The sequence below is a fragment of the Hippopotamus amphibius genome, chromosome X (genome assembly GCF_030028045.1).
Source record: "Hippopotamus amphibius kiboko isolate mHipAmp2 chromosome X, mHipAmp2.hap2, whole genome shotgun sequence".
Lineage (NCBI taxonomy): Eukaryota > Metazoa > Chordata > Mammalia > Artiodactyla > Hippopotamidae > Hippopotamus > Hippopotamus amphibius.
Genome location: NC_080203.1, coordinates 17,295,636 through 17,308,113, shown reverse-complemented (window position 1 = coordinate 17,308,113; position 12,478 = coordinate 17,295,636). Strand labels below are relative to the sequence as shown.

The following is a 12,478-nucleotide window of genomic DNA, read 5'->3' as shown; positions in this document are numbered from 1 at the left end:
TCAACCACAGGTACCAGAGAGTAGCTATTCAAGTCGCTCTACCTCTCCAGAACCTTCTTTTACAGGCCTGTAGATCGTTACCATGTAGTCCATCAGACTGCACAACCTTACTTACACCTTGCATTGTTTTTTACTTACCTGTATCCATTCTCTGTATTGTAGCCTCTCAAGTTCTTTTACACTATAGATTTCCTCTCCCACTGGACTGGAATCAAATGCACGAGATGTTGCCCCCAGCCCCAGACTTCTCCACCTTTCATATTGAGATGACAGTTTCCAGAGGATCGAAATTATATTGCCCCTGCCAGCAGATGCCTCTAATTATAATTCCTCGTTATCCTTTCTTTCTCTCCCTTTTCTCTTCCCTTCCTTCTCACCTCCTCCTCTATCCTCCCTCCTTGCTTGTTTTGTGACTTAAAGGGTCCCCAGTGTCTATCTAATGGGGATTCTTCTTCAAGGATCAAAAGCAAAAGCAAAACCAGGACAAAACCAACTCCACTCCCCTTGAAAAGAGCCCTTTCATGTGAACTGGTTAGTAAGAGGCAGACTGCTCTAAGAGCTTTTTAAAAAATAATTACATTTTGAAGAAGTAATACACGCACATGGAGAAAATTCAAGTGTACCAAAGGGTAGAGGATGAAAAGTGAAGTTCACACCCAACGCCCAGCTCCCTAGTTTCCGCCCCTTGATGCATCTCTTACTACCAACAATCGAAATTGTGTAGATACTCTTTTGCACACTTTGTCACCCAAATAGTAGATATACACTGTTTTGTACTTAACAATATGTCTTGGGGATGATTTTCTATCGAAATGTATAGCACTGCCTTTTTTTAAAGAGTTTTCTATAGCCTCTTTTAAGGTTGAAGATGATATTCAGGGAACCTTAAGTTGTTGTGTTTTGAACACGAGGTTGAATATCTTTATTGCTATAAGCCACAGACATTTTGGGCATTCATTGCACTTCAGATTGGCTAATAAGCACATGCAGGAATGCAGTAGCAATATTTATTAAATGCAAATATTTTTAAAATTTATTTTATTGAAGTGTAGTTGATTGTGTTGTGTTAGTTTCTGGTGTACGGTAAAGTGACTTTGTTATATATATATATATATATATATATATATATATATATATAATATTTTGCATTTGCTAATCCCAAACTCCCAATCCATCTCCCTCATACCCACTCCCCATTGGCAACCACAAGTCTGGGGAACCCTAAGTATTAGAGTCTATTAGGAAAATTAAATGCTACCCCCCCAACCCACACAAACCCACACAAACTCACATACACATGAAAGTATCCACACCAACATGAACAATATGACCACAGGGATTTTCCTGGTTCTGGAAAAGAGATCTCAGCTAAGTTGACACACAGTTAAATTAGTGAAGCTTATCTATATTCAAAACTCAGAGGTAATGCCTGTAATAATTAGAAATATTATGAGATGAAGTATCTGTTCACATGAATCACCACATATTTCTCCTTTAGTAGAAACTGCCATTAATTGATCCAGTGGCCAGTGCTGCCTTTTGGAGTTCAGACCTCTAGCTGTCGTGGGAGGTTGAAAATAAATATCATATTTGAAAGCAATACAGTTAGAGCTGTCCTCTTTTTGTTGCATTTTCATTAACTCTGATGATCTTATCACTGTTCGATATAGCATTCCAAAAAGCCAGTCATTACCCATGTCCTTTCACTGTGATATTTATCATGCAAAGCAGAATTTATCCTGCAAATAAAAGCTCAGGTGTAAGCCACTTTGGGGGCAAATACATAATTTGTTTTTCTGCTGTTGAGGAAGAGAATAGCCTCCCGGGGAATTGGACTGAGAGGTTTCTGCGTGTGTAGAGCAGAAATATCCTCTAGGATTTTTAACTTGACACTGGGAAGAACCACAGACTGGGGCTCAGGAGACTGGGGTTCTGGTCCCAGCTCTGCCCCCAGTGAACATGAGTGAACTCTGTCAAGTTGGTTTACACTCTAGGCCTAGGTGTTCTCGTGTGAAATGAAACTTACTCAGTGATCCTCGGAGTCTGATTAAAAATAGGAGTTTATGTTTCTCTACCTCACAATGGCCTTCTCTCCTTGGTCTCTTCCAGCTGTTGGATTAAAGATGATCCTATCTTTTACATCTCAGTGGTGGCTTATTTTTGCCTCGTATTTCTGATAAATCTCTCCATGTTCTGCACTGTTCTTGTTCAACTGAATTCCATGAAATCCCAAAGCCTGAAGACTCGACGGAAGATGATCTTGCATGACCTCAAAGGCACAACCAGCCTGACATTCTTACTTGGCCTCACCTGGGGCTTTGCCTTTTTTGCCTGGGGACCTGTGAGGATCATTTTCTTGTATCTTTTTGCCATTTTTAACACTTTGCAAGGTAACTGTTGCTTCTCTGTACTTTCTGTGGCTAGCTAGACCTCCATCAAAGTTCTTCCTGCTTTGGAAAATCTTACCTTCAGTATTCAGTATTTTTTCAAAGGAGGAAAAAATAATCCAAGAGACCTCTGCTGTCAATGACTGACAGGCAGCCATTAGAAACACTGGCTAGATGTGAAGGCTTCATTAAATGAGCCCACTGTCTCTTACTCAGGGATGTAGAGAGAAACCCAGATAGCTAACTCAACTCCAGCTAGTTGGCCATGTCTCTATGGAACGCTGATTGGCAGTACTTCCTACAGTATTCATTGCATCAACACGTTGTGCTTGTAAGTGTACAGATTCACACTTGTGTTGACATTTTGAAGTGCACAATCTGGTTGAACATAGCAACTACTGAACAGTGGAAACATTAAACTGTTGACCCCATAGACTCTGGCTGCATTAGATATCCTCATCTTGTGGGAAGGAGCCGGGTTAGGAAATTGTAGAGCCATGGAGGATTGAAAGTGGAAAGCAAAGAGCAGTGGGCCACGGCAAGAGGCCAAGTTTCTGGTCTTGGTTTTGCTACAAATCAGTCTTGAAAAAGTCACCATAGCTGGTTGAATTCGATGATCCTAAACTAATGACTCTATAGCTCTTTAGTCTCCTTTCTGTTTTCTGGTGAAAGGAGTAAATGATTAATGAAGTTATTAAATGGTGAGCCAAAGATGGCATGAGAAGTCAAAGCGAGGGCTCTGGTGAATACACCTCTGAGTAATTGCTGCTGTTCATTTTAATCTGATGTTGCCTGTTTAAAAATCTTGGCAGGAAGAGGCATGCAGAATGATTTCCGGGGCATCTCAAAGTCCACCCCATGCTCTTATCCTCAAGTTTGGCCCAGTTCATTTGGGCTACTGGGGCAGGCTATGAGTTGATTTGGGCAGACTATTGAGTTAGGGTCTCCCTATTGCTCCTAACTACTTATTCATTCAATAAACCCTTTTACCAGAGTACAGGGAACTGGTGGTCCCAAGGGTGCTTCAGCAAGAAAGAGTTCTATGGTCAAAGACATCTGGGAAATGCAGAGAGTACCCCCCTCATTCTTGAAATGGCACAGTGTACATTGGCATCTATAAGCTCTGAGAAATTCTGCTGGGGGAAGAAAAATTTAAAAATTTTGTTTTAGATTCGGCATTTTAAAAACCTCAGAATCCTTTGTCATTGTGGTTAACCCCTGAGGAAACTTGGGAAATAAGAGTTGCTCTGCAGTTATTATAGGCCAGGCATTGGCAAGGTGCTGCAGGGCATCGGGGAACAATCCAGAATAAGTTTTGCTCTTTGACAGCAAGTCCTGTGATTCAAAAAACCATCTCATTTTAGAGCAAGGCAGAGTATCAGTCGAAACTTTCTGTCCCACTGGATTCCACCAACCTTACATAGTCAATTCTGATTGGAATATAAAGACACAAAAGGTGTCTTCGTCCACATGCCATCTTTATTCCTTCTGGTAGTCAGGACAGAATTTTTAGGAGCTCGCCACACCACTGTCACGTGGTTTTCTTTGAGGCTACCAGTGCTTGTTTGTATCCTAGATCATTGACCAAGGCCCTGGTGATGGTTCTACACTTCACCTCTTGACTTTACCTGGCCTCCACTGAGATACCCTGGTCTCAGTAGCATGATGCTTTGAGAACAAAGCTGCCTTAGCTCTAGAATGTGTACAGAGGTGGATTCAGAACCAGGTGACTGTGTGGATTTCTTCCTAAGCAATAACTCCAGGCTACTCTTGGGCTCAACACAACCCCTTATAGAAATAGGGATTAAAGGGAAAGCTGACAAAAGAACCAGAAAGCAAAGAAGTTTAGAGCTTAAAGCGGTGGAGGGGTGTTTGCAAAATAGCATGTGCTCCATTCCCGCGGTGGAAGGAGAGAGTCGTTTCTAAGCGGGAAGCCTGGATGAGTAGATGCAGAATCTAATGAGAGATCTCCTGAGGACAAAAACCAAAGCCCCATAGATCCAGCATCAACAGAGCCAGGCTGTCTCCGTCTGTCAGATACGCTTTATGTCAATCAAGCACCAAGCCTTCCTAGTTCCTAGTCCTGCCTACAAGGTAGAATATGCCATCTTGCAGAGGGGGTGTTTTCAGAGCTCTGAGTTTCAAACTCAAGTTCCATAGATACACACGCACACACGCGCGCACACACACGCACGTGTCCTAAATATTCAAAACAAGAATGCAATGAAACAAGTGAACAAATTAGCCTTTTAAAAGACAGATCGCAAGTTTGCAGTTCTGGCTGAAGGGGGTTGCCCTATGGTCAGGTGTGAAAAAAAATGATGTTCTTGATGAGCCATTTCTGAAGGAGGGATGCACAAATAAAAATGCAGGTGACGAAAACCTGACATCTTCCCTCATGCCTATGTGCTAGTGAGTAAGCAGATCAATCTGTTATTGGAAAGAAAAAGGAAGGCTGTCATGCAGAGAGGGAGAGCTGGCAGGCAGCTCATTGGAATTCACAGAATAACCTTTAAGTCTGAGAACTAGCTAAACTCCATGCAGGAAATCAGAGCAGTAAGAGGGGCTGGTTGTCACTAAAGGCCTCTTGTTCCTGCCGAAGCTGGAGGAGTTTTACCTGCTTGGAGACTGGGGTTTGCTCTCATCAGGTTGCCGGACCACCTTCCAGGTGGCTGCTGCTCAGAAAAAGAGTGAAGGCCTCTGGCTTCCTCACCACAGTTGTTAGGTTACAAATGGAGATAAAGCCCTTGGGGGAGGTAGTGAGACTTGTCATTCCGTTTAGCCTCCAGATTGCTGCCTCCCACCTGGAATCAGAGAGTCTCAGTGCTGGGGCCAGGAAACCCAGATTTTCCCAATCCAACTTCCCATCAAGTGACAGGAAGTCACAAGCCTCTACCTGAAACTTCCCAGAGACAGCTCCCCATTCCATAAGGCAGAGCATTTAACACCCCCTTTCTTCTCTTTCTTTTTTTTTAAATTGAAGTATAGTTGCTGTACAATATTATATGTTACATGTATACAATATAGTGATTCACAAGTTTTAAAGGTTATATTCCGTTTAGAGTTATTATAAAATATTGGCTCTATTCCCTGTGTTGCACAATATACCCTTTATAGCTTATTTATTTTAAACATATTACTTTGTACCTCTTAGTCCCCTACCCGTCCCTCTCCCTGCTGGTAACCACTAGTTTTAATGTCTCTTTTTTAAAATCTGAAATGTATTTGACATATAACATTGTGTAAATTTAAGGTGTACAACATGTTGATTTAATACATTATATATTGTAATATGATTGCCATTGTAGCTTGTCATCATCTCTGAATCTTAACTGGGTCATCCTTTCCTGGGGCATGGAGGGAGAGAGACAGAGCACAAGGTCTTTTATAACCTAATCTTGGAAGTGACATGCCATAGCTTCTGCTATATTCTTTTTTTTTAAATATTTATTTATTTGGCTGTGCTGGGTCGTAGTTGCAGCATGAGAGATTTTCATTGCCGTGTGTGGGATCTTTAGTTGTGGCATGTGGACTTTTAGTTGCAGCATGTGGCATCTAGTTCCCTGACCTGGGATCCAACCCAGGCCCCTTGCATTGGGAGCATGGATTCTTAACTGCTGGACCACTGGGAGGATATGAATGCCAGGATGTGGACATCATTGAGAGCCATCTCAGAGGCTGGTTCCCATTGCAGACCTGATCTCTCAAGCTCTAGGACAGACAGCAGCCCAGGAGGAAAACTGTGGTTGACATGAAATCTTGATAAAGACCTTGCTATCACTGCTATTGGGAGGGAGGCTAGAAAGGTGACCTCAGAAAGCTAGTAATGGCCTTGGGGTTCCTGGTGACAAGGGTAGGATTGAGTCTAGGCATTGGTGACAGTGATTGAAAGAAGCTGAAAAAGACTGACCTTCTTCTCCTGGCTTAGGGTTCCTCATTTTTGTGTTCCACTGCGTGATGAAGGAGCGTGTGCGGGAGCAGTGGCAGCTTCTTTTCTGTTGCGGGTGGTTGCGACTGGGTACTGGTAAGACGCCATTTGGGGTAAGGTTTTGAATTTAACAGGTTTTCCAAACTGATGAGATTAACTTGTCTCCTGACTTGAGTTCATACAACATCAGCATCAAATGGAGCTTGTTTCTATGTCAGGAAAATGATTTGTACTTTTGTGCGAAGATGAATGAAGTCAGGTGAAGGATGTGACTTGGGCCATATTTTAACTTAGTGAAGCTTCACTTTTAGCCCACATTCCTTGGACTGCTTGTCCTTGCTGTCATCTGAGTCTCAACTCAATTAAAAGAACATTGATTGAGTGCCTACTGTGTTCTAGGCACTGGGTCACAGGGGCTTTCTGACCTTTAGCCAACAGTGGGCTGAGCGGATGTGGGAAGCAAGGAGTGATGGTGGAGGAGGAGAGAACATGCCAGCATCCCCAAGATGCCTGGCTGGTGGGCAGCCCAGATAGACCAATGGCCCTTCCTGCACAGTGGGAGATGTAGTAGACTCTGGTGTTGCCTCTGAGAATATCTTCAGTTCAACCAAACTAGTTTTCTATGCATCAAAAGGCTCTTCCATTCAATTTAGGTAGCTTCACTCAGTCTCAGTGCAAAGCTCAGTTTATTACTTTTAGGGGAGGCGATGCTTGAACTAGAAGATGCTATAAGTAGCACAGGGATCCCATTCCTTTTACTGGGTATGTCAGTAACCTGCTGGTCCCTGTGCTGGGCTCTAGGGAAAGCGGGCATCCTTGCTAAGTGAATTGGCTCTGCTTGTACCACACACTATAGTTCAAACTTACTTCTCACAACTTCACAGAAAACCTGACTCTTTGAGGTACCCAGAATGAACAGTCTGTACATTGGGCTTTATATTTTTAACAGGATTCTTAAGGTATAATTTACCCATTTGAAGTGTAAAATTTGATGAGTTTTCTGTTTTTAACTGTTTGGGGTGTCGTTTCAGATGGCAGCAGCCGGTGTGGGCTCAATGTTGGGCAGAAACAGGAAAGACTGAGGAAAACCTTTGCGCACAACTTGTGGACACCATCCGCCAAGTCAACTGCAACTAGTTCCATTTTCAAATCTTTAGGCTCTGCCCAAGGCACTCCTTCAGAAATGAGCTTCCCAAATGGTGAGAGAAAAGGCTAGACTGTCTACACATGTATTCCAGAGGTATTGAATTAGTGTGAGGCCACAGATGTGGTCTTGGGAAATGATTCCTCCTCAAAACAAAATGTACATGTGCATGTGTACACCTGGGCTCACTCTGGGCTGAGAAAGTGTGCATACAAGCACCTAATGAACTTAGTACGTACAAATCAGTGGGTTATTAGATTCATGGAGGAGAGAAGAGACTGCAGGTAAAAAATAAATAATTCATGGGTAATTGCAAACAATCGTCACAGACTGTTAAAATCCGAAGGCACCTTATACATTGTCTAGTGCAATCCCCTCATTTTACAGATGAGGAAACTTTAGCAGGAAAAGGAGAATGCCTTATGGACTGTCTCCATCAGCAGCAGAATTGGGGCCAGAATTCAGGCCTCCTGGCTCCCTGGCTGGCGCTCATCACACCCCACTGAGAATACCGGCTGAGCTGCACATCACTCTTAGATGCTTACCTTCTTCCACAGGAAGCCAAGTTTCTAGGTACAGAGACAGATGTTGAGATGGAAATGGATGATAGACAGGAAAGTGTGGGGAAGGGATTGATCTAAAGGCCTAAAGTAAATGGAAAGGCAAACTAGAGCAAAAGCTTAAGAACTTCGAGGTGATGTTACAATGACTCCATGTTCTGTGCTTCCAGTTGGACCGCAGTGCAGTGGCCTTTGTTTGCCTTTCTTAAAGACCAAAGTAGACTCCAATTCACACACAGAACACCTCTGGTGGCCTGGCTGTGGTCATTCTCCCACCACCTCAGTGCTGGTGGTAGAACGACCTCATTCACTTGCAGTTTTCATTCTATTGGCTCCATCAGCAGTTCCGTTTCCAAGGGCTGCAGGCAATCTGGAAGCAGTATGGGGTAAAAAAAAAAAAAAGGCACTAAACGTGGAGTCAAGAGGCTTTGACTCAAGTCACTAACTCCGCGACCTTTGGGCACATCACTTCCCTACTCAGAACTACATTCCCTCTACCTTCAACGTGGGGGTGGGGGGCAGGATGGATCATCTCTAAAGTGCCCACCAGCTTCACGACTGTGTGAGGCCACACCATGTTCCAGTTTAGGCTCATTGACTAGTAGTGGAGTCTCTGTCTCTGTCTCTGTGTGGAAAAGTTGGTGCGTATGAAGAAAATCTTCCCGTGGCCACGAGCGCCCATCACATTCTGGCCGGCTAACTTGCAGATAGGTTGGTGACCATATGGAGGCGCTGGGGAGCCATGGTGTATAGAGGGCACAAACTGTGGAGTTTTTTAGTCAGTAATAGTTAGGACTGATTGGGGAATATTTTTGCAAGAGCGTGAGTTAGGCTTGGCTCCCCTGCTGTCCCTGAGCGATATTGTTTCATTAGCAAATATACAGCCCAAATGGACATACTTCTCTTTGAAGGAGCAGTAGGAAATATGTCCAGGATTTTAATGTCGTTGGACCAAGTTACAGACCTGGAGAGCCCAGGGGCCTGCAGCCGGCACTGAGATGCTGTCAGCTGTGACAGTAACTCAGCCAATGGGGCAGGTAGTCCAGCCTCTTGGGCCACAGGTTCTAAAACTGCAATCTGGATGCTGCCATCAGACATATGGCAGCCAGAAACTTGATTCCATTAGCACCGAGTGAAAACTTGCGCCCTTTGTACCACTAGGCACTCTCAAACTTGAGACTATCAAATTCGTAAGGGATACAGATACCATTTTATGTTGTCTCTTCCTGAAGGCCTCCAAGGTTTGCCCGTGACTAGCCTCCCCTAGGTTAAGGTTACTGTGAATTACACAGCCTGTTATTCACAATGCAGGAAGAGCGGGTGCACTTGTGATTGCTTAGCAGTGCTGTCAGGATGAATTAATTCACTCCAGATTTATATTAAACTATCCGAGGAAAGCACAACTTTTACTTCCTTTCTAATTCTTCTATTCTTTCCTTCATTTGATAAACATGTCTTACGATTCTACTATGTGCAAAGTCCCTAATGCCACAGCTGAAAATGCTCTTTTTTTCTTTAATGCAGATGACTTTGATGAAGATCCCAACTGTTTCTCTCCCTTGAGTTGTGAAGCTGTGCCTAACTGTGTGAGAAGAATATTACCTGTGGAAATCAAAATGAATTCCATTCACAAACAAAGATTTCTTCAGTAAATCCCGGCAGAGATACGTGCCTTCCACCACCCCCAGATTGGGGAAAATCTTGAATTTGTGAAACCATCTGCTCCAACTTCATATTCTAAATATTATTTTGGAAGGGGCAGAATGAGATAGCATTTAGTGAATATTTAAAGCCAGAATAATTCTCTTATTCATTGTAATAGTTGTTTCTTACTTTTTTGTAGAGAAGATATGAGCCTATAGTCATGGTATGTTAGGAGAGAGCTGTCTATAGCACTGGAGATTTTGTTTTGAAAATTCTTGTGTCTACATCCTGAAAGGAAAAAAAAAATCGTGATCAGGATCTTTACTGTGCTGAGAGTCAAACAATTTCAGGTGGCCGAAGTTTCCAGGTACCCAGTTGGCCTGACACCCATGTTGCAAGTATATAAGAAAAGTCACAAGGTCCTACATTTTGGGGAAGAAAATGCTATCCTGGCTTATGACAAAGCACCTGAAATCCCCATTATTCAAGTTACTCTTGATTGCAGCCCCTTGTTATAATGTCAGCATGTTTTGTGAAAACGGTGGCTCATCCATCCACAGACGCCCATCACTTCCTTAATGGGGATGAACTTCTCAACCAAGACAGCCCCCGAGGGCACAGCAGGCAGGGCTTTGAGGAAGGGAACAGAACAGGAGCTGTCTGAAGCTGGTGGTTCTTCCTAGGGAGGAAAGGACAGATCAGGGTGAGCTGGACAGTAGGGGGATGAAGGCAAGAAGACTCATGCAAAGACAACCGAGTGACCTTGAGGATGAATGTTGTCTGCCTTATGCTCTGTGGCTAAGCATGATGGGTGGCCTTCTTAATCCCATCTCAAGTGCTGTCACCAAGGCTTGCCAGCCAAGGCAGGCTGCTCGCATTTGTCCTTAGGTAGAAACGAGTAAAGAGATGAATATTCTGGAAGGATACACAAGCAACTAGTATCAGTGGTGGTTTTCAGGAAGGGGAACTGGGTATCTGGGAACAAGGGAGGAAGGGAGATTTACTTTTTACCCTATACCTCTTTGTATCTTTTGAATCTTGTACTGAGAGAGTGTTCTATCTCTTCAAGAAATAAATGAAAACAAATAAAGACAATTGGACCCTTCCAATGAGAAAGAAAGAAAAATTCTTGGGTTTCAATACCACAAATCTAGTCTCCCATTACTCTCGTGTATATGTATGGTGCAATGGGCTGTGGAGAGAGCACAGCTAAGTTCAAATCCCAGCTCTTGGCAGAGATGTGATAGAGATTCCTAGATGTGAGGTTTGGGGAAGTAATAATAATAGTACATTCATCACAGAGTTGAAGCAAGGCTTAAATGAGATGAGGGCTATACATTTTCTAGCACAGTGAAACACAGGACGACTTAACCCCTTTCTCTTTCCAACTCCCACACCCTCACCTCTGTCTCCCTCATGGCCCACCCACTATGTCTACCCCATTAAAGCTATCACAGTGGACCCTCTAAGCAAGATTTAACACTGACTGCTAAACAGACTGGAACACTGGTGCCAGTCACTGGTATAAAGCTCTTAGACCCCCGTTTGCCCCCTCTAGCATCATGAGTAACAACAACAAAACTGTAGGTAGGCCCTTAGGCCCCTGAATAGCTGCCTCAGAGACAACTCCTTTGCTTATGAAATGTTGTCCTTGTAAAATCCTACATTTGTTGTTCCCCATAGGGCTTTATGTGTAATTTTTTTTTCGAAGGGGAAAGTGAATGAGTGAGTGAGTAAGAAAGGGCTAACATAAATGATGAACAAAGTGTTGGGATTTCCCTGGTGGCGCAGTGGTTGAGAATCTGCCTGCCGTTGCAGGGGACATGGGTTCGATCCCTGGTCCGGGAAGATTCCCACATGCCGAGGGGCAACTAAGCCCATGCGTCACAACTACTGAACCTCCGCTCTAGAGCCCTCGAGCCACAACTACTGAGCCCATGTGCCACAACTACTGAAGCCTCCATGCCTAGAGCCCATACTCTGCAACAAGAGAAGCCTCTGCTTGCTGCAAATAGAGAAAAGACCATGCACAGCAACGAAGACCCAAAGCGGCCAAAAATAAAAATAAATAAAAAAGTGTCTTGAATGTTAGAAAATGTTTTTAAACTGACAGTATTGTCACCTTCATTCAAAAGCAGAATTAGGGACAAGACTTGGGTGTAATTAGCAAATCTATGAATATAAACATTCTGCAAATGCTTTGATTTGGGGGGACCATTGGGGGCTGTGAAAAATGCCTATGATTGTATTTATTTTCAGTGAGTAATAGGACTCCGATTGTTCTGCTGCTGCTGGGTGAGGAATGTACAGCTTGTCCCTAACGACCTGACATGCTGTGAAGAACAGAAACGCTGTTTTATAGAAAAGTTCATGGTTCCTTTCATTACTCCTCCTGCTAATTAGTAAAACATGGGTTTACCACAAATTAGACGACAGTTTGAGACTGTAGGGAAAACACTGGTGAAACATCCTTTAGGCACCCTTTGGTTTAGTTTTCCTGGGCCCACAACGTGGCTGACACTTGCATGAAGACGGACCCAAGTGATTATGGAACAGAGACCCTAGAACCTTTGGGCTGTTTTTAATCAACCATCAACTCTGAAGCATTTGTTGAGCCCTGGCATGAAGAGAAAGATTCAGACATTGTACTTAGGCCACTACCTCCAGCAGCTTACTATTTACCTCGGGAGACCAGATACACACATTGGAAGAGTGAATGATTAAAGCAAGGGTATTGTGACAGAGAAGTGCTTCCCTGGCAGGAAATGAGAAGGTATTTAGTCAGGCTGAGAGTGGGGTATTCTAGGCTTTGGGA

The 12,478-nt window shown here is 43.5% G+C and overlaps 1 protein-coding gene across 1 annotated transcript in view; it reads left to right on the top strand.

Moving 5' to 3' along the window:
* Positions 1-10,346, top strand: part of ADGRG4 (adhesion G protein-coupled receptor G4) — an 81,935-nt gene extending 71,589 nt beyond the window's left edge. The window contains exons 19-23 of the mRNA XM_057717558.1: positions 2,110-2,390; positions 6,316-6,411; positions 7,347-7,514; positions 9,544-9,605; positions 10,224-10,346. Coding sequence (XP_057573541.1) covers positions 2,110-2,390; positions 6,316-6,411; positions 7,347-7,514; positions 9,544-9,605; positions 10,224-10,346 — 730 coding nt within the window. The remainder of the gene's footprint in view (positions 1-2,109; positions 2,391-6,315; positions 6,412-7,346; positions 7,515-9,543; positions 9,606-10,223) is intronic.
* Positions 10,347-12,478: the final 2,132 nt, after the last annotated feature.